A 23,649-nucleotide genomic window follows, 5' to 3' on the forward strand; every position below is an offset into this window, starting at 1 on the left:
GAGAGGTATTTATAGGCTTCAAGTTGATTCAAACTTAGAGCCTAAAACTTTCCTATCTTGGGTTCCCCGGGCACGGGTGGTACCACCGCTTGTGCTGGGCAGTACCACCACCAAGGTCTAGCGGTACCACTGTTTGGGGGGCAGTGCTGGGTGGTGCCACCGCCCAAACTGGCGGTACTACCGCCTGGCACCCTGCTAGGGGTGGTACAACCGCCCAGACTGGCGGTACCACCGCCTGACACAGTCTGGAAGATTGTGCCATGACGGTGAGACTTCTTGGGGCACTGTTTGGGCCGCTTATTGGGCCCAACATAGTTCTTACATGAGCCTAGCTAGCCCCTAATTGGGTTGGCCCAAATCCAAGCCCAATTACGTGCTAACTACAAAATCCTAAGACATTTGCTAAGCTAAACAAGTCCCTATGTCTATTCTTCCGATGAGCTTCCAGCGATCTTCCGGCGAACTTCCAACGATCTCTCAGCAATGTTTCGGCAGACTCCCGGCAAGCTCCTGGACTTCACGTTGATCTTCTTGGTGAGTTCCGACGAGCTTCTCTAGCAAACTCTGAGACTTCTCGGCTAGTTTCTCCAAAACTTCCGACGAACATCCGGACTTCCGATGAACTCTCGAACTCCCACCGTAATCACGTCCTTGACTCTGGGACTTCATTTTGCTTTATGTCTTACTATCGTAGTTAATCCTGTACATGTAAAAATATACTTCGATCTAGACAATTAATACTAAGCATCAATCAAATTGTCCGGTATGTCATTGATCCCTTGACGCTTCGTCCGATTCTTCGGCGCATCGTCCTCTCTTACGGCCTATTGTCCAGTCGGCCAATTGACTCCAAAACTCCGATATCCTTGGCGCAATATCTGCTCTTCTTGGCCGGATGTCCAAATCTACGGCCCAAAGCCTTCTGTCAATACGTCGACCGATCCACCGGCCCGACGTCCAATCTTCTGACATGTTCCTCCGGCCCAACATGCTTTTTCCTGTTTTAATTATCTCATCCTAATCAAAGCATCCTACATCACTCAAAACACATATTAAAATATAAACACATATTGATTTGTTTCATCATCAAAATACGAGATTCAACAATCTCTCCCTTTTTTATGATGATATCTAATCGACGACGGAGTTAACCTTAACTCCCGGAGTTTAAACAAACTCCCCCTATCAATATGTCTTATTGATAGAAACTCTTGGATTCAAAAATCTAAGCAAACATATCATGATCAAATCATGCATGACATCAACATACTTCTCCCCCTTTGTCATCAACAAAAAGGAGAAGTCAAACTATTCATGTGTTTGAGATATAAATTCAAATCATTGCATAAAAAACATAATATCAAGTTTTATCATCATGCAAGCTAGCAAAAATTTAGCAAATGCTATATCATATTTAGAACATTCAAGCTATCAAGTTGTAGATATGCAAGGTAGTAAGATAGCATGTTCTACATCATACAAGCTAGCAAAATTTCTAAAGCAAATGCAAGATAGCTTCTTGTTGAAGTGTGCAAGCTAGCGATTCTTGCTTCCTATTGCAATATGCAAGTTGCAAGTTTTGCTTCTTAAGATAGGCAAGATAGTACTTTTGTAATTTTTATTTCTTAAGATAGGCAAGCTAGTGATGTTCAAGATAGCAAGCTCTTTCTTCTCTTTTGAGAAGTGCCATTTTTGCTTTCTTTGCAAAGTGCAAGCTAGTAAAATTTTGCTTTATTCTTGAATTATGCAAGCTAGCATCTTTCTCTTTGAGATGTGCACATTAGCAACTCTTTCTCCCCCTTTGTCATTGTCAAAAAGAAAGGAAGAATATAATTTTATATCTCTTTTTTCCTTTACAATAATTTTTAAATCATGACAAAGGAAAATAGCATAGATGATAATTCATGAATATGTCAAAATAATTATTTTATCATGAATATTTCATCATTGCATGCATCATTATCATAAGTTAAAGTATTGCATACATAATACTAAATCATCATTTATAATTATATCAATATTCCAGTCATTATTTCAATCTACACATTATGAGAACAATAAATTTGCACTATAGACAATCTCATGTTTTATCATTCGAGCTAGCATATATTTTTGTTCTCTTTTGCAATGTACAAGCTAGCAATTTCCTTTTTCTTTTATAATAGTGATTCAATCATATCATACGATAAACAAATCATAATTATAAAGGAGTATTGAATAAAAAAATTAATTTATGCATAAAATGTTCCAAGCATCAAAGTACATTTTCTCAAATTGTGGGTATCAAAATATTAAGAGATAACAACTTACGCTTCATTTTAAAAATTATTCTCTTTAATCAAACGAGAGAATCGTGATTAACAATCTTGATTTACATAAAGTTTTAAAAACATAATTATCAAGATCATGAATACTAAAAGACCATGAACCATTCTGACAAATCTCCTTTTAAATAGAAAACAATCTTAATTCATTCGATAGAGAATTCAAATTATAATTGTAAGAAATCAGGATAAAACGCATTCAAATTCAAATCAACAAAATCATCAAAGTCTCGATATTACTTTCAAGAGATTCAAAAAGACACAAACAACTTTATTAATCTATTAGTGAAAAATTAATAAGATAAAGAAAAAGAAATTTTCAAAAAAATGATTTTCTCTTTTTGTTTCAACTTATTCATTGATTTCATACATGCATGTTCTTTTCTTTTATGCCAAATCCATGCATCATTCATTAACATCGAAAAGGAACTTTCAAAAGATCACAAAGTTCGATAATCACAAAAATCATTAAGATCAATAAACCATAAATTACTTAAAAATCATCATGCATAATTTTGAAATTTAAATTTATTAAGCATGATCTCAAATTACATTATTTCATCAAGCATGATTTTGTAAAGTATTTTTAATTAAATACGAAGATCATCAAGATATATATTATCACTTTATCACAAAAAATCTAGCATGATTTAAGTCTAATTTTTTGTTCCTTTATCATATGCAATTTTTATGATTATTTTAAAAATTACTAGCATGATAAACATGATTCCTATTTTTTTTTGCATTTCTATAACATTATTAAACATGTATTTTTTTAAGAAAATTAATTCTAAACTAAATTAAAATAACTCATGAAAAGTATTATGTAATTTCGAAATAAATTAAAGGCATTTTGATTACCTCATCGTCGAAAACCGTTAAGGCGTAGTTTGTCACCTCGCCTTTGTTAGATTATCCTTTTTCTTCGGATGAACTCGTTTCGTCCAAGATTACTTCCTTTTTCTTGTGTTCATAGCAAGTAGTTACGTTCTTTTTAAATTTATTTTTATTCTTTAAGTTTTGTTTCATGAACTTTTTAAATTTCATAGTAATGAGTTCAAGTTCACCATCACTTGAGCTTATGCTCGAGTGGTCTTCATGTGTTCTAAGTCCAAAATCCTTTGTGTCCTTTGGAAGGTAGTTCTCAAGTTCTTTACGTGCATTGCACGTCATTTCATAGGTCATAAAGACCCTAATAGTTCTTCAATCGGAAAGGTATTCAAATTTTTTGATTCTTGAATTGCCATTACTTTTAAATCCTAACTTTTATTAAGAGAATGCAAAATCTTGTTTACAAGTTCAAAATCTGAAAAATATTTGCCAAGAGATTTTAAACCATTGACGATATTCGTAAAATGGGTGTACATGTCAACAACAGTTTCGCTCGGCTTCATTCGAAAAAGCTCGAAATCATGCATTAAAAAATTAATTTTTGAATCTTTAACTTTGCTAATTCCTTCATGTGTGATTTCAAGAGTGCGCCAAATATCGAAAGTCGTTTCGTAAGTAGAAACATGATTAAACTCATTTCTATCTAGGGCGCACAACAAGGCATTCATAGCCTTTGCATTTAGAGAAAACATCTTCTTCTCCAAATCATTCCAATGGTTCATTGGAAGATAAAACACTTGAAAACCATTTTTGACTAAATTCCATAAATTGAGATTCAATAAAAGTAAGAAAACTCTCATTCGAGTTTTCCAATAAGTGTAGACTATCCCATTGAAAAAGGGAGGACGTATAAGAGAATGACCCTCTTGAAATCCGAAAAAAGCCATTTCTATTTGGGTGTTAAACTAAATTAGAAAACCATGGCTCTAATACCAATTGTTAGAATCAAGAGTCGGCACTAAAAGGGGGGGTGAATTAGTGCGGCAGTGAAATCACGTCAACTTTAAAAAAGTTTCATATGATAAAACCGTTTACATTGAAAATTGATTTTGGAAACTTAATTTGAAAGCGTACATAAATGTATTGAAGGCAATAAGCTATTAAAAAGGTTTGCAGTATGTAAATGACAAGAATAAAATGCAAACTAGAGAACACAGCAGTTTTAGAGTGGTTCGGTCAACATGACCTACATCCACTTTCAGCGAACTCCTCCGACGAGATCACCGACGTCCACTAGAGACATTCCTTCAATAGGCGAAGGTCAATCACCTTTTACACCCCTCTTCTCCTTTTATCGGGTTTAGGAGACAACCCTTACAAGCACTCACTTACTCCTCTCTCAAACTAGTCTAATACTTAGAAAAGGGAGAGGAGATCACATAAGATTTTAGTAGTGTTTCTTTCTTTTTAAACTCTCTGTGCTTGTGTGCTTTAACCAGGGATGAGAGGGGTATTTATAGGCTTCAAGTTGATTCAAACTTAGAGCCTAAAACTTTCCCATCCTGGGCTCCCTGGGCATGGGCGGTACCACCGCTTGCGTTGGGCGGTACCACTACCTAGTGTCATTTTGACGCTGACACTACCTTGGGCAGTACCACTGCCTAGGTTTGGCGGTACCACCACCTGGGGAACAGTGCTGGGCGGTACCATCACCTGGCACCCTGCTAGGGGCGGTACAACCACCCAGACTAGCGGTACCATCGCCTGACATAGTCTCGAAGATTGTGTCATGACGATGAGACTTCTTGGGGCACTATTTGGGCCTCTTATTGGGCCCAATATAGTTCTTACATAGGCCTAGCTAGCCCCTAATTAGGTTGGCCCAAATCTAAGCCCAATTACGTGCTAACTACGAAATCCTAAGACATTTACTAAGCTAAACAAGTCCCTATGTCTATTCTTCCGGCGAGATTCCGGCGATCTTCTAGCAAACTTCCGACGATCTCTTGGCAATATTTTGGCGGACTCCCGGCAAGCTCCTGAACTTCACGACGATATTCTTGGTAAGTTCCAATGAGCTTCTCTGGCAAGCTCTGAGACTTCTTGGCTGGTTCCTCTAGAATTTCTGACGAACGTCCAAACTTCCGACGAACTCTTGAACTCCCACCGTAATCGCGTCCTTGACTCTGGGACTTCATTTTGCTTTATGCCTTGCTATCATAGTTAATCCTGCACATGTAAAAAATACTTCAATCTAGACAATTAATACTAAGTATTAATCAAGTTGTCCTTCATGTTATTGATCCCTCGACGCTTCGTCTGATTCTTCGGCGCATCGTCTGTTAGGATCAAGAGCACTAAGAGGGGGGGGTGAATTAGTGCAGTAGAAAACTTTTGACATTTAAAACTACGTTCGTACGTTGAAATCCGATTCCAACGTAAAAGTCATTTTCAAAAACTTAACTTGAAAGCGAGTTCATAAAGGAGTGCAACAAAAGCAATAAGGAAGTAAAGTACATATGGAGGTTTGCAGTAAGATAAGCAGCAAGAAGAAATGCAAACTAGAGAGCACCGTAACTTTAGAGTGGTTCGGTCAATCTTGATCTACATTCACTTTTGGCTTCCTCCTCCGACGAGGTCACTGACTTCCATTAGAGGCCTTCCTTCAATAGGCGAAGGCCAACCACCCTTTTACAGTTTCACTCCTTTTGACGGGCTTAGGAGACAACCCTTACAAAAATTTCTCTCTTCTCTCGAGAGATCAAAACTTGGAAGAAAAAAGGGAGGAGAACTTCTAGCCTTTACAACACTTTTGAGCTCTAAAAATCATAGAGTAAGATTGGATTTTCGGTGCCTTTTGGTTTCCCTTTCATGCAGGAAAGGGTGGGGTTTATATAGGCCCCAAACTGGTTTAAATTTGGAGCTCAAAAATGTCATTTCCCGAATTTTCGGGGTCCTGGCGGTACTACCTCCTGACTGGGATGGTACAACCGCCTAGCAGCTCGGAGACTGAGCCTCTGGGCGGCGCCACCGCTTGTCAGGGGCGGTTGCACCGCCCAGTCTCGCTCGGAGACTGAGCCCAACCGATGCCACCGCTTGACTAAGGTGGTTGCATCACCCAGTCTCGCTCGGAGACTGAGCCTAGGCAGTGCCACCGCCTGACCTGGGTGGTTGCACGACCCAGCTTTCCTGGGAGACCATCTCTTGGGCGGTGCCACCGCCGACCCTGGCGGTGCCACCGCTTGGCAGGAATTCTAGTCCGAATGAGTTGATCCATTCAGCCCAATTTAGGTCTGTCAAGGGCCCAATTTCCCCCATATTAAGTTAATGGGATCACCTCCCATTCCTAACTTAATCTATATGCTAACTACTTTCTTAAGACTTTTACTATAACTTGCTCCGGTGCGTCAATCGCTTCTTCCGGTGAGCTTCCGGCGAACTTCCAGCGAACATCCGACGAACCTTCGACGATGCTCCGGTGGACTTCCGGCAAACTCCTGGACTTGCGATGATCCACTTGGCGAGTTCCGATGAGCTTCTTTGGCAAGCTCCTGGACTTCTCGGATTTATTCTCGCAGAACCTCCGACGACCGTCCGGACTTCCATCAAACTCTCGAACTCCCAACGTGATCATAGTCTTGACTCCGGCATAACTCCTGCTGCATGTATTACTTCCATTGTAGTTAGTCCTGCACATGTAAAATAAAACTTCGATCGAGACAATTAATCCTAAGCAATTAACCAAGTTGTCCGGCATGTCATTGGTCCCTCGACGCTTCGTTCGATTCTTCGGCGCATCGTCCTCTCCTGTGGCCTATTGCCCAATCGGCCAGTTGACTCCACAACTCTGATATCCTTGGCACAATACCCGCTCTTCTTGGCTCGATGCCCGAGTCCACGGCCTGAAGCTTTCTGTCGATACGTCAACCGATCCACCGGCCTGACGTCTAATCTTCTGACATGTTCCTCCGCCACAACATGATTTTTCCTGCTTTAATTGTCTCATCCTGATCGAAGCATCTTGCGTCACTCAAAACGTAGATTAAATCATAAATATATATCAAATGGTTTCATCATCAAAACACGAGATTCAACAATCTCCCCCTTTTTGATGATGACAACTACTTGATGACGGAGTTAACCTTAACTCCCGGAGTTTAAACAAACTCCCCCTATCAATATGGCTTATTGATAGAAACTCTTGGATTCAAGAATCCAAGTAACATGTCATCATAAACTTATGCATAACATGTCATGTCATCATACTTCTCTCCCTTTGTCATCAACAAAAAGGAGAAGTTCCAACTCTTATGTGTTTAGAGATAAAAAGTTCAAATCATTGCATGATAAACATAGTATCATATTTTATCATCATGCAACCTAGCAATTAAAGATGTGCAAGTTTTAGTACATACAAGCTAGCAAAAATTTCAAAAGCAAATGCAAGATAGCTTTCTTGTGTAGGCTCATGATTCTTGCTTCCTATTGCAATGTGCAAGTTGCAAGTTTTGCTTCTTGAGATAGGCAAGATAGCATTTTTACAATTTTTGTTTCTTAAGATAGGCAATCTTGTGATGTTCAAGATAACAAACTCTTTCTTCTCTTTTGAGAAGTGTCATTTTTGCTTTCTTTGCAAAGTGCAAGCTAGCAAAATGACAAACTAGCAAGAGATAATGTTTTACACTAGGCAAGCAAACAATTTGGTAAGTGTTACATTTGCATCTTCTCTTTTGAGAAGTGTAATTTTTGCTTTCATCTTGAATTGTGTAAGCTAGCTAGTTTGTCTCTTTTCATGATGTCTACGCTAGAAATTCTTGCTCCCCCTTTGTCATTGTCAAAAAGAAGGGAAGACCCTTATATCAATTTTTAGATTATGACAAAGGTAAGTATCAATCTTATTTGTGCATCATTATATATTCAAATTAAAACATACATAATTTTAAAAACCTTATTTTTCATTCACGATACCAAAAAAATAGATCAATCATCATTAATGAGCATATCATACATGATACTCAAACATTAAAATTTTTAAGCATTTATCAACATGTTGATCATGATACCAAACATTCATCATTTAAAGCATTCATGATACACATCATATGCAATACATCATGTACATCATTATCATAAGTATTGCATACATCATTTCAAATTCATTATTATTTCATCATTATATGCATCATACCAAATCATAAAATATAAATCATCATTACATGCATGATTCCAAATCATCATTCTATCATAAAATGATAATTATTGATTTTCACATTATTTAAAAAAAAATCAAAGTGTTGCATGCATTTTTATTTAAGGGAAAAATCATAGTGTTGCATGCATTTTTATATAAGGGAAAAATCATAGTATTGCATGCATTTTTATATAAGGGGAAAATCATAGTGTTGCATGCATTTTTATCTAAGGGAAAAATCATGTATGCATCATTCCAAAACATTTCAAGTCATGCAAGCCATAAATACAAAGAAATCATGTCATGAAAGATAAAATCATTTTAATACCAAAAGACATGATTGATATAGTAAATATCTTCTTTAAATAAAATATCAAGAAAAATCATAGGGGTACAAAGAAGAGATCTTGTTTTAAAAGAGAATCAAGTAATAAATCCAAGAACTCACAAGGAAAAATCATGATTCATTTTCAGCTCATTCAATTTGTCAAATCAACATTTCTTGGGTATGCATGATATCCAAACATGGTTTCAAATCTTTAATATATAACATACATAAATTCAAAAATTGAAAGGAGAAGAGAAGAATTCAAAGGTATAAAGATTTCAACCATCTCATAAACAAATGAGAGATCAAGTCATGAATCCAAAATTTCATAAATCATTTCGATAAATCTCCTTTTAAATAATTTAAATGATCATCAAAGGAAATCTCATATTATTCCAAGAAATCAAGATCATGATTATGATAGAACTCATCTCAAATTCAAATCAACAAAATTGTTTTTATGGTTCACAAAATTCATAACATAAGTAGATTCATGATTTCATTGATAATATATTTTCTCTTTTTTAAGTATTTTATTTTAAGTGATTGATTTCATGTTAGCATACTTTTTCATTTATGTTAAATAAAAACATGCATCAACGTTTAGGATCGAAAAATAAATTTCATCATAAAACCATCAAGATCAATAGCTTTTCACAAATAAATTGTTAGGATCAAGAAAATCCGAAAATGAAATTTAACACTTTCATGCATTCGGACATGGTTTTGCCATATGTTTTTCAAATACACTCATGAAAATAACACATGCTTATCATCATGTATAACTTAAAATCTCATACATAAAATCGTTAATCATGGTATCAAAACATTTAATATTTTCATTACATCATTATGCATTACTTCAAATCAAACATGATTTCATTTAATCAAAATCGAGAAACAACAATGGAAATCAACATGATACACATTATTACTTCTTAATTATATATAGCATGATTTCACAAGGCATTTTTTAATCAAGTTCATTGTAGTCATACATTTTTCTTTTTAGATGAATCTAACTTTTCATGCTTTGTTTTTCATAAAATAGCCATGAATCATCATTAAGCATGATATTAAACTTCTTAATATTTTCATTAAGACATCAAGCATGGTTTTAATCAAAATCAGAAATCATCAAGATACATATTTTTCTTCTCAAGAAAAACATACATGTGATCATTAGATTTAAATCTAACATTTTATTCCATTAACATAAAACATACAATTTTTAAGAAAAATAATAATTATTCTAAAAAAGAAAATACATCATGGAAAACATCAAGTAATTTCAAAATAAATTAAGGGGGTTTCGATTACCTCATCGTTGAATGTCGTTAAGGCATAGTTTGCCACCTTGCCTTTCTTGATTTTCTCCTCGTCTTCGGAGGAGCTCGATTCATCCCACTTTGTGTTCTTCTTCTTGCGTTCAAAGCAAGTAGTTCTGTTCTTTTTGTTCTTAAATTTTTGTTTCTTTAATTTTTTAAATTTCTTAGTGAGTAGTTCTTGTTCACCATCACTTGAGCTTATGCTCGAGTGGGCTTCAAATGTTCTATGTCCCAAATCCTTCCTGTTATTTGGAAGGTGGTTTTGTTCATCATGTTCATCATGTGTATTGCGCACCATTTCATATATCATCAATGAGCTGATAAGTTCTTTAAGTGGAAAAATATTTAAATCTTTTGTTTCTTGTATTGTCGTTACTTTTAATTCCCAAGCTTTAGAAAGTGATCGTAAAACTTTACTAACAAGTTCAAAATTTGAGAAACATTTGCTAAGAGCTTTTAAACCATTGACGACATCCGTAAAATGGGTGTACATGTCAACAATGGTTTCTCTCGGCTTCATTCGAAAAAGCTCAAAATCATACAATAAAATGTTAACTTTCGAGTCTTTGACTCTACTAATTCCCTCGTGCGTGATTTCAAGTGTTCGCCAAATATCAAAAGTCATTTCGCACGTAGAAATCCGATTGAACTCAATTTTATCTAAAGCACAAAATAAGGCATTCATAGCCTTTGCGTTTAAAGAAAAATACTTCTTCTCCAAATCCGACTATTCGTTCATCGGTTTAGAGGGGGGTTGAAAACCATTTTCAATAATATTCCATAAATCCAAATTCATAGAAATCAAGAAAACTCTTATTCGAGTTTTCCAATAAGTATAGTCCAATCCGTTAAACAACGGTGGACGAACAACCAATAAGCCATCTTGAAAGCCATGAAGAGCCATTTCTCTCGGGTGTAAATCCGAAATGAGAAATACCAGGCTCTGATACCAATTGTTAGGATCAAGAGCACTATGGGAGGGGAGGGGGGCGGCGGTGAATTAGTGCAGCGGAAAACTTTCGACGTTTAAAACTGCGTTCGTACGTTGAAATCTGATTCCGACGTAAAAGTCATTTTCGGGAAACTTAACTTGAAAGCGAGTTCATAAAGGAGTACAACAAAAGCAATAAGGAAGTAAAACACATATGGAGGTTTACAGTAAGATAAGCAGCAAGAAGAAATGCAAACCAGAGAGCATCGTAATTTTAGAGTAGTTCGGTCAATCTTGACCTATATCCACTTTTGGCTTCCTCCTCCGACGAGGTCATCGACTTCCACTAAAGACCTTCCTTCAATAGGTGAAGGCCAACCACCCTTTTATAGTTTCACTCCTTTTGACGGGCTTAGGAGACAACCTTTACAGAAATTTCTCTCCTCTCTTGAAAGATCAAAACTTGGAAGAAAAGAGGGAGAACTTCTAGCCTTTACAATACTTTTGAGCTCTAAAAATCACAGAGTAAGATTGGATTTTCGATGCCTTTTGGTTGCCCTTTCATGCAGGAAAGGGTGGGGTTTATATAGGCCCCAAACTGGTTTGAATTTGGAGCTCAAAAATATCTTTTCTCGGATTTTCGGGGTCCTGGCGGTACTACCTCCTGACTAGGACGGTACAACCGCCTGGCAGCTCGGAGATTGAGCCTCTAGGCGGTGCCACCGCCTGTCAGGGGCGGTTGCACCGCTTGGTAGAGCTCGAAGACCGAGCTCAAGCGGTTCCACAGCCTATCAAGGGCGGTTGCACCGCCCAGTCTCGCCCGGAGACTGAGCCCAACCGATGCCACCGCCTGACTGGGGCTATTGCACCTCCTAGTCTCGCTAGGAGACTGAGCCCAACCGGTGCCACCGCTTGACTTGGGCAGTTGCACCGCCCAGCTTTCCTGGGAGACCATCTCCTAGGTGGTGCCACCGTCGACCCTGGCGGTGCTACCGCCTGGCAAGAATTCTAGTCCGAATGGGTTGATCCATTCGGCCCAATTTGGATCTGTCAAGGGCCCAATTGCCCCCAGATTAAGTTAATGGGATCACCTCCTATTCCTAACTTAATCTACATGCTTACTATGATATTTCTTAAGACTTTTACTACAACTTGCTCCGGTGCGTCAATCCTTCTTCCGGCGAGCTTCCAGCGAACATCCGACGAACCTTCGGCGATGCTCCGACGGACTTCCGACAAACTCCTGGACTTGCGATGATCCACTTGGCGAGTTCCAACGAGCTTCTCTGGCAAGCTCCTAGACTTCTCTGATTTGTTCTTGTAGAACCTCCGACGATTGTCCGGACTTCCGTCGAACTCTCGAACTCCCAACGTTATCATAGTCTTACTCTGGTGCAACTTCTGCTGCATGTCTTACTTCCATCGTAGTTAATCCTACACATGTAAAACAAAACTTCGATCGAGATAATTAATCCTAAGCAATTAACCAAGTTGTCTGGCATGTCATTGGTCCCTCGACGCTTCGTTCGATTCTTCGGCGCATCATCCTCTCCTGCGGCCTATTGCCCAATCGGCCAGTTGACTCTGCAACTCCGATATCCTTGGCACAATACCCGCTCTTCTTGGCTCGATGCCCGAGTCCATGGCCCGAAGCCTTCTGTCGATACGTCGACCGATCCACCGGCCCGACGTCCAATCTTCTAACATGTTCCTTCGGCACAACATGATTTTTCCTACTTTAATTGTCTCATCCTGATCGAAACATCCTGCATCACTCAAAACGCAGATTAAATCATAAACATATATCAAGTGATTTCATCATCAAAATACGAGATTCAACATCGTCCTCTCTTACAACCTATTGCCCAATCAGCCAGTTGACTCCGCAACTCCGATATCCTTGGCGTAATATCTGCTCTTCTTGGCTCGATGCCCGAATCCATGGCCTGAAGCCTTCTGTCGATACGTCGACCGATCCACCGGCCCGACATTTAATCTTCTGACATGTTTCTCCAGCCCAACATGATTTTTCCTGCTTTAATTGTCTCATCCTGATCAAAGCATCCTACATTACTCAAAACATAGATTAAAATATAAACACATATCGATTAGTTTCATCATCAAAATACGAGATTCAACAACCCCAACAAGTACTAACTAGGATATTGTGCCTCAATAATTCTATCGTGCATCAATAAACCCTGCCAACAATGACTACATGACTCAAGGTATTTAAAGTTTAAACATCTGCAAGTTGTGGATGAAGTGGATAAATATAAGAATAAAGCCTTAAAAGGTAAGGATATTGTGTAAGAGGAAAATGCAAAATCAAAGGATAAGAAAAAGGATGGAACTGTCTATCCAAAGTCGTAAGATAAATACCTTACTACCTTTCCCATTTGTTTTATTTTTGATGAAGATAACCTGCTAGAATGTTCGTGGACTTAATAAGCTTGAAAAATGTCGGGAGCTTAACAGAATAATCAAGTCTACCATATATGATATTGTTATTCTAGTGGAAACAAAAATTAAACAATCGTGCGTTCAAGCTCAAAAGAATTTAATATGGCCGGACGCAGAACTGTTTACCAATGACTCTCATAAAACTTTTGGTAGAATATGGGTCTTATGGCATCCTAACTTTATTAATGCCTGATTTATTTCTACTACTGATTAATTCATCCATCTTAAGGTAGAGGACAAAAATAAAAACTATAAATTCAACTTCACTCGTATATATGCTTCAGACAGTATGCAATAAAAAAATACTCTATGGTCTAATCTGACTAACATTGTAGATGGCTATCTTAATGTACTATGGATTATTTTTGGTGACTTTAATACTGTTCGGTACACAAATGAAAAAGTGGAGGGTAGACAGTTTTCAGAAAGTCAACTTCAAAGTTTTAATGATTACATGGATACTACTGCATTGATTGATATAAAATATGTGAGTAATTGACTCTCCTAGAATAATCAAGGTACTGGTGCTGCTAACAGAAAAATAATGGCTCAACTCGATAGATGTCTAATTAATCAAGAATAATTAATAATTTATCCTAATTTTCTTCTTGAATATAATATTTTATTATTTTTTATCATTTTTAATATATATACATGCACAATAGAGGTAAGATTCCATATGCTCTCTTTCTCATTGTTTCCCTTTTCTTCTTATTTATTTTCCCATAGCATACACAATGTTAGAAAGTTAGTAGTATTTTGAGAATTTATATTTTATATATTTTTTTAAAATATATATATAATCGTCATTTTCAAAAATGGGTCCCACCCGATCTATTCACCTACGTCAGCACCACGTTGGTAGCGGATCACCTGTTTCAACCGCGCCGCCAAACACAGGAGAAGATTCTCGAAGTGGACCCGCCGTTTTCCGCAACCAATGGGAGGTCCTCTTCCTGTGTCTGGTCACCGCCCAATGCGGCGCTCGGCCACCCTATGCGGTGAGTCATCCTAGCTTCACATGGTGGTGACGACACCCCGCCCTGTCCTCTGCTATCCTCCTCGGCCTGAAGCTTCTTCGGTCTGCTCTCTCCCTCTTTCTGATCTCTCCTCGTTTGTTCCACGAAGAGAGGGACAGAGCGATGGCGGAGGAGAGCAAGAGCGGCGGGGGAGGGGCAGCGCTGGTGGCGGCAGCGCCTGCGTCGCCGAAGATCGTGCTGAAGAGCATCGACATGAGCGAGAAGATGCGGAACGACGCGATCGACTGCGCCCGCGCCGTACGCCTCCTTTGATCTCGCCTCCTTCGTTCCGTTTCGTCGGTCGGAGGACAACTTTGCTCGCGGAATATTGATTTCTCCTTTGATTCGTTTCTTCGTGATCTTGTTGTTGCGATCAGGCGTTCGAGAAGCACCGGTTGGAGAAGGACATCGCTGAGTACATCAAGAAGGAATTCGATAAGAAGTACGGGGCAACGTGGCATTGCATTGTTGGTCGCAACTTTGGTACCCATCCTTTCCTTTTTCCCTTCGTATTTTGTCTTCATTCTTACCTTCTGAACCTAAAAATCATTTTCTCGAATTTTCTGTTCATCTTTTAGTTCACATTTTGGTTTATTTCGTAGAGAAAAACCCGTAGAATATTGGAGTGATAACTGATCGATTGGTCAGGCCAAAATGCAAGCAGTTTTAGTTACGGGCATTGGAGAACTTTGATGATAAACATGCGATAATGCTTATTTCTTCCTCAGATTGTACTTAGCTGTAGATTGTGGCCGCAGAGTGATTTCAGAGATACTGATTTAGCTGCATTGGTTGTGAGGATGAACATTAATGATCGGAGAGTTATTGAAGCATTATAACGATGTTAGTTAGAATACGATGTGGTTTTTGCCTTTGGATATTGCGCCATTCTGAGCATAAATGAACTTATAGATAAGCACACGAAGCTTCAGATTGGAGAAATGTTAAGATCTCTATCCTAATATTAAGAAATGGGGTTAAGCAATTTAGTGCCGATTCTTGCTTACAGTTATTCCATAACGTGTCTGGTTGCAAGTTTGCTAGAATATTTTTGACTGCAAGCTTGCCTCACCTTTTGACATGTCGCTAGTTTCCATGTTGGTTCTTCAATATATGTTCATTTGTACTCATCTCTTATCAGTTGTACACAAGTTTTGCTGATTATGAGTATCGGAGCACAGTTACCAAATGGTTTGATTGCATACTGGTAATAATTTTCCAAGTCAGTTTTTACTTTTGTAGTAGTGAGCTTGGTTATTTCTAGTTGGCAGCAGCGAATGTTTTGAACTTGAAATCTTCCAGCTGACCAGCATATCACTATAGGTCTTCTGATATGTGGAAGCAAGCCAAGAGTAAACCCCCTGTACCTCTATGTTTTACAGAGGAAAAAGAAAGTTGGTGCATTGCCCCTCCAAATCACATGCTTTGTGTTATTTCTCATTATAATACTTATTATTTTGTGGCCCTGCATCTATAGATAAAGTCTATCTTAGGTAGTAATGGAATCCAGGGTTTGTTCTCTTGAATTGATTATCTTGCACCAAAGATCATCCTTCCAATATTACAATTTGGGTCTATCCTCTAACTGAACCCTAATAAGTAGGCTTCTGCATATTTTACTCCAGTTTATTTCATTACAATAATTTATTAGCTCTAAAACTTGAGTTTAATATTCTTCCTTTGTGGACCTCTTTGTTTATATACTCTATTGAGTCCTTTTATTATAGTCTCAGTCAGTCTCATGTATGAGTTTTTTTGCTGTGTCATCAAGGAGACTCAGATGGTTAGCTGATAAGTGTAAAGGGATATCCTTTTTGTTTACATACTTTGATTACATATTCGAACTATTGTGCTAAGTATATAGGAGATTTATTATACGTCATGGGGAAAAATCACACCTTTTTTTAATCTCCCTGTCCTGATTTGCTTAGTTAATTGGCGACCTTCATTTTTTACTTTAAAAAGAGTATACTCGGTTCATGAAGTTTCCTCTAATGTGGGATTTTGGGAGGGGTACACAGCCTTACAGAGAGGTTATATCTGTGGCTGGAATAAAAAATTCATAGCAACTGGAAGTCAAGCAAAAAAATAAAGGTGGTGGGATGCATGATGCTCTTGCATATATGGTGTCTAGAGAGAGTCAATAAGAATAGCCTTATTATACTTGTAAGTAGAAAGATTGCTAGCCTAGAAAAACTTCTTTCTTGATTTGAGCATTAGTCACCTAGGTCGCCATTGTAATCGTAGTGATTAATCACAAATGTGCTATCTTTGATAAATGCTTCTGGATTACATCTAAACTTAGGGTATTAATTGTAATTAATGTTTAGTAGTCTAATGCCTCCTCCCCACCCCATAAGCCCCAAAACTTTTCAGTGTAACATCATTTTCACCTGCATAAGATGACATGAAGTGGGACTATCCTGACCTGTTTACCTGTGATATGTATCTCTTGGTTGTGTGACTATGAGTTGTTGAGTGTATTATTGGAGTCCTGGATCACCCATCCTATTAGTGTCGCACTGAAAATATGACCATACAGGTAATTTCATTCTAATGAAGGGTACTTAAGAATTCAGACACATTTTCATGATAGTAATTGTTTGCAGCTCAGCTCATTTATTCCTCTAATAATACTTTTCATGCTATACTTATTTCCTATGTTTATATTACAAATGGAGGGAATTATCAACGTTGCTTCCATCCATTGTCTTCTGTCTACTGCATTTCTTGATCACTTTGTTGCACTACAGCAAACTTTTTCCATCCCGTGCCACATTTGATGTGTTTCATTTATTTGAAGGGAATATATTCAGTTGAAACAGTTGATGCAAAATATTAGCTGAAGGTTTTTTGTCTCTAGGATGTGAGGCCGTAGAAAAATTGATGCTGCATCTGTGTATTGTGGCATGCAGATCATTGTAGACTGTCATAGCCATAGACATTTTTGCTGCTGTTTCTGTTCAATTTGCTAATTGCAATATACCGGTGCTGCATGGCATCATTGTTCAGATGTTGCATGTTTTGGACACCATATTATAATGGTACATTGATTTATGAACAAGGATAGCTAAATCAGATTAATTGATGGAAGTTCGTGGAAGAATAATTTGAAAATCAAACAAACAGATTTAAAAAACATAAAATTATGCTGATTTTTCAAAGATTTAGGTTTTTTTTTAAATAATTAAGATTCTAAGGTGATCAGGCCAATTTGGTTAGTGATCAGCTAGTGCCAAAAGGAATCTTAAACCTTCATGGTCACAGTAAAAAAAAAGAGAACAATATCTAGTGCATGTATAACAAAGTACTAAATGAATGAGTGATGGTTTGTGGGATTTGCTGTCCTTGGAATGTTGCCCTATAGTCAATGGGACTAGTCATTCAGAAATTTTTAAGAGGCTAGCAAGATGGTGAGACTCTTAATTTAAGATTGATCAAGGAGTGTGCAATAATAATCTTTTGGTTGCTCTTTTTTGTTGGATAGGACTTTGAAAATTTTCTTTCCATTTCTAGGTAGCCAACTTTTTATATTCTCTAGTTGTGAAGTCTTCCTCTTATGACCATGCATCTGATTTGTGGAGTTATAGATCCATATGTTAATCATTCAGTTCTTCATAATTAAATTGTAATCCCTAAATGGTGAACCGACTAATCCTTCTCTTGTCACACTAGAAAATGCACAAAGCTAATACCATATCTCTGCAATTGAACCATGATAGAGAATGTTTTACATTCTAGGTTTTATAGAATCTAATATAATGTTATTCACCCGAAATGCACACACAATACTTTGGAATTATACGATTAGATTTTGCATATAGCAATTTGGGCTTATGCCTTGCCATTTTCTATTTCTTGATAAAGAAATACTACACTTTCACAAAATTTGGTTTGAAATAAAAATGCTAGAACAGTTTTTGAATTCTTGTCATGTATTGTCTTTTGATCTATAATCTTGTTAATGTTGAGAAGTTTAAAAAAGAAATTAATTGGTGCCTCATGTTCTATTATTTTATCGTTAATGTGGAAAAATCTATGGCCAAAAGTTTCTAAATAGAATTTCTCTTGGCTCTTGTTTCTGCCATTTGGTTGCTTAAGTTAGAGATACATATGTGATTTTTAAACCACACTATTCTCACAATAGTAATTGTTTTAAGTTTTGTTATAATTATCACTTTCTATGGCAGAACACTTTGTCTATCTTTTGGATGGTATTTTTCGGTGTCACTCAGAATTTATTGTTTTGAAGAGAAAACAAAGGATTTAAATCTCAGTTTGTTACCTGTTTCAGTATTCTATCGGACTGGTTTATTAATGATAAACTGGCCAGTTTAATGACTCAAATTTTCTGGTGTCACAAAAAAATGCTGGCTATTACCGGTCAGTGCTGGTTCATGGTTGGACTGGTTCGACGGCAAATCCTTTTTTCTCCCCAAGATTTGCTGTACTGTGCTATTTGTCTTGTGTTGTGTTGCTATTCCATATCGATATACATGCTTCATAATTATGTTTCTTGTCCGGTACATTCGTATATCTTAAGCTGGCTTCCTATCAGTTATCCTTCGTCCTAAATTCTTGTTACTTTGTTGCTTTCCAAAAGTGAAAGTTGAAAAGCTTTTGATGACTTTGTCAGAGAATCATGCCTTCAGATTTGTCCCGCTGTTGTACTCTCCACCATAGACAAAGGACGACTTGAGTCGTCGCTCTTTTAACATTGTTTCAACTTCTTGTGGGTTATGTTATACCTTTCATCGGTGTTTGATGAGGTATTTGTGCAAACTATTTTAGGTTAATGAATTTTATCTGGAAGTGTGAAGTCCATATAAGATGTATCAATCTGGCAATTCCTGTTTCGCAGATACATCAGCATTTGATTTTCCATTCATCTTTTCCTGCATTCTCACCACAAGTTTCTCAACTATGTAGAGCAATTCTTTTTAATTTGGCTTCTGGCTGTGCAGGATCATATGTAACGCATGAGACCAACCACTTCCTTTACTTTTATGTGGATTCGAAGGCTGTCCTCTTGTTCAAATCTGGATGATTACGTGAGTGCTTCCCTCTAATCTGATGCCTGTACTATACTCCGGATCTTTGGCTTGTCTATCTTATTTAGGATCGTCTACACGGCATGTATATCTCGGCCCCATCTGCACTTTCAGCTTAAACTTAGACTCGAATATCGTATTTATAGTTCATGATCTATCTATCTATCAGGAAGAATATCCTAATCTTGATTGAAGTTTTGTCTTTGTGATAGTAGCTAACAAGGCTTCTGTGGGCGGTGAAAAATGAGCAGAGAGTACAACATTCCATGTGAACCAAAAATCATCCTCATGTTATTTTAACATAATTCACCTATTATCTATCATCCAAGAAGTATGACCCAAAATTATCCCATAAGAAGAAGTGGACGCAAATAAATCTTAAGAATGTAAGGAAAGATGAGTAAGGTGAAAACTAGAGCTGCCGAAAATATTTATATATGAAAAAAAAGATGGAGATTGACTAAGAAGTAGTGATCATTTTCGATCACCACCATGTATGATATAGCCTTGACTTGCAACTTGACAGTTAACCGCCCCCCTTCTCTGTTCCAATCCATTTATCATTCAACTCTTCCCAACTTTTTTGTTATCTGTGAGCTTCGATATTGAATACATTAGTTGAGGACAATGATATCAACCACGACAATCTTTCCTTGTTGCATAACTATTTCCCGTGAATGAAGGTATGCTATATCATTTGGTCGCACATCCTCGTGCAATAAAAATACTAGTTTTAGCTCTAAATATTTCCTGTTCATTAAAGAAACTTACGCAAGTGACTCCACAGCCTTTTCCTGCACCTTAGGTTATACAGATTCTTCTGCTGTAATTTGGATTCCATGGACTGTCAAAAGGCTTGTTTCATGTAGAATAAACATCTAAGCATTCACAAAAAAGATGATGACCTTTATAGACCCTTTTCACACTGCTTTTCTACATCAAGATCTTTATAGAAATTACAAGAGCAGCACACTGTTTCTAGCACACCACTAAATATATAGATGCAGATCTCATGGATCTCCTCGGCTAGCTATGTCGCAGGAGAGACACAGTAGCTATAGAAGAAACTATGTGCCAAACAAGAGGTGATTTAGGTAAGCCCACGAAAAGTTTCTTAGTGTCGCTGCTTGAGGCCAGCAGACTCCACAAACAAAACTCCATTAAACTGCTTTGCAGCTTGGATGCTGTCGAGCATTGGCTCTTTCTTTTGAGGAGTGTTGTGGCGGTGAAAGCTGCGAGGTAGTAGCGGCCTTCCTTTCCTGCCCAAGGACACCTCTATCATGTCAAATGCTTCCCTGCCCACCTTGTCAAGGACAGTCGACTTGCTGGGTTGCTGCTGCTGAACTTGTGGCGCCATGAGGAAGTGGAGGTCTCAAGGAGGTGTGCTGGGTTGCCGCTGCTGCTGAACTTGCTGTGCTGCCCTTCGGCTTTTATAGAGTCTTGTGCCCTTTGTTGACTCAAGTCAATGATATAGGAATCTGGCTTAATATCTTCCCTGATCTCTTTTGAGAAGGACAAATAATAAAGACGGCATGTGGGAAGTATTGGCATCTAATGCTATTTTCAAATCTAACAAGGAAGAAGACATACCATGGAGCTTGGTAGGACTGGTAGATATCCACTCACATTTTAGCCATATGATTATTTTAATTGATGTAGTGAAGTAAATTTCACTAGAAAAGGTTTTAAGTAACTTTTATGTAGATTTATTCTTGTTCTTTAGATCCAGTTCGGTCTAAAGACTGGTTAAGAATGTATTTACCATATCCAACTTTTTGAATGGAGCACTAACGCAATAAGCGCATGCTTCGAAGGTGAGAAGAAAAGTTGGCCGATTGGGTTGTGTGCAACAGCAGACGAAGGGTAAAACATGTATCCCAAATTTGATCAAATAAATAAAATGAGGAAGAAGAAATTAAAATAAAGGATGAACTGAAAAGGAAGGCAGCATATAACAAAGATGAAACCTAAACAAAATAGATAATATACTCTCTCTCTCTCTCTCTCTCTCTCTCTCTCTCTCTCTCTCTCTCTCTCTCTTCTACTTATGATTTCTATAACCAATATAAATAACTCAAGTTTGACTTATATCCAATCAAGAAGGTATATAAAATACCTTAACTTACCAATGAAACCAGAAGTTTATGGGAAAAAAAACTAGGGTTTAATGCTTGAAGTGTAAAATACTATATGTTATTAAAACACTAGTTTGTCATAAATAAAAGATTTATCAAATGAGAACTGCAATCTCATTCAATAAAATATACCACAAGGACAATTAGGAAGACCAATACAAAAGAACTAGAGCTACAATGTCCAAGACAGTCCATTTAGTTTTCCAGTGATTTGTAGAATTTATAAAGACAACAACAACAGCAAAGATGCATTTGCTGAAAGTGAGAGCAAGGAGAAGATAAAAGTTCAGAATATAATTTATTGTATATCTGAAATAGGGTGTTCTTTTACCAATTTCATTCCTGCATAATTTTCTGTTTCTGAATGGTATATTTGCAGTGGAGGCTTCTGTGTGATACCACCACTATATACTTGTGGATACCTAAATAAAATTCTTATTTATCTTTGCAAAAATATAGATATATACTTGTTGATACCTAAATAAAATTCTTATTTACCTTTGCAAAAATATAGATATATACTTGTGGATACCTAAATAAAATTCTTATTTACCTTTGCAAAAATATAGATATATACTTGTGGATACCTAAATAAAATTCTTATTTACCTTTGCAAAAATATAGATATATACTTGTGGATACCTAAATAAAATTCTTATTTACCTTTGCAAAAATATAGAAAAGCTGTACACTGTTATAGAGGAGTTGTGACATTGGAGGACATATAGGCAAAATTTCCTGTTGGCATCTGATGCTTTTCCAACATTATTACAAGAGGAATGTTTTCTTGCTAAACAAGTACAAACAAAGAATAGGTGGAGCTCATGGTGAACAGTGGATTTGTACAAATCATTGCCGTATAATCAAATGCGATGATGGGGATGGATGTGCATTAATGTTCCAATCTGCATTCTAGTGGCTTGAGCAGTTTGAATCACCTGAAGGAGAGCTACATGTAGCAGTAGAGAAATCCAGCATTATTCTGTCTGCAGTGAGGCTGCTTTAGAATATCTCAGAATGAATGATGCTTTGGCATCAGAATGAATCCGTTACTATCCTATAAGCCAACTCAGATGCTTTGGGAAATCTTCTAACACTCTTAACAATTTATTCTTACATCGAGAGTGACTTGAAACAACTTGCAAGTGTTTGATATGATAGAGGTGTGCCTACCGCATGAAGCCACACAAGTTTGTAGAGAGCACTTGTACGTGATAAGAATCATTAACTTATCACCACATGTGGATGGATGTTCTTGCTGTCAAAGAAATTTCTAAGCATTCGAGTGGTGATATTTTGGTGATTGAAAATGACCACTTTGATTGCGAAAAAGGGTTATATATTTATTCAATATTTAAGTCATTCCAACTCAGTTTGTTGTTTTCAAAATAATTTTAGTGGATTAGTGACAATGGTTTCTAAATGTTACACTGTACTCTTTTCCTTTACGTTAAATCTTTTAAGGAAATCATGCTACATTTCACAGATGTGAAAAGAAAAAAAATGCTGACTCGAATCATTTTGGATTGATGATAAACTTGGATTCGAGTTTAATTAACGTTTTAAGATTGCCACTTGACAACATCCTACTAGGCAGTTAAGATCTTATTTCCTACATTAACAATAAAATAAATAAATAAAAGAGAATATTATAAGAATCATTATCTTACAAGAAAGGAAGGACATCATGTGCATTGAAGGAAGATTATTTTACAAGATTAAAAGATGATTTTTGTTTCTTTCTTATTAGTTACTTTCTTTTTTCTCTTATGTTTGTGAACTATATAAAGAGGTCAATTATGAGACTATAATTTTTTTGAGTCAGAAGACTTGAAGCAAGTCTAAGATTATCTCTTACCTTCCTTTCTTCTCATGTCCTCTCCTCAACCAACTTGTAACAAAGACCCTGTGATCGATTGCTAAACATCATATCATAATCTCTTATCTTCTTTTCTTCTCTTCTGTTCAATTAGATGTTCAAAGTGCTCCTCCTTAACCATCGAGGTACGTGTTGAGCTCCAACATTTATTATTTATTGGCTAAATTAA

At 37.0% G+C, this 23,649-nt stretch overlaps 1 protein-coding gene across 2 annotated transcripts; it reads left to right on the forward strand.

Annotated features, from left to right (window-relative positions):
- Positions 1-14,433: 14,433 nt before the first annotated feature.
- On the forward strand, positions 14,434-19,660 carry LOC135652666 (uncharacterized). Of its 2 annotated transcripts, none has more exons than XM_065173767.1 (3): positions 14,434-14,673; positions 14,793-14,898; positions 19,380-19,660. In XM_065173767.1, exons 1-3 carry the CDS (start codon positions 14,539-14,541, stop codon positions 19,460-19,462), a joined length of 324 nt encoding a protein of 107 aa, XP_065029839.1. In that variant the 5' UTR covers positions 14,434-14,538; the 3' UTR covers positions 19,463-19,660. The 2 variants fall into 2 exon arrangements, with proteins under 2 accessions (XP_065029839.1, XP_065029841.1); XM_065173769.1 differs by lacking the exon at positions 19,380-19,660 and adding an exon at positions 19,052-19,279 and having other exon boundaries at positions 14,435-14,673.
- Positions 19,661-23,649: the final 3,989 nt, after the last annotated feature.

The sequence above is a fragment of the Musa acuminata genome, chromosome BXJ3-11 (genome assembly GCF_036884655.1).
Source record: "Musa acuminata AAA Group cultivar baxijiao chromosome BXJ3-11, Cavendish_Baxijiao_AAA, whole genome shotgun sequence".
NCBI classification, from domain to species: Eukaryota; Viridiplantae; Streptophyta; class Magnoliopsida; order Zingiberales; family Musaceae; genus Musa; species Musa acuminata.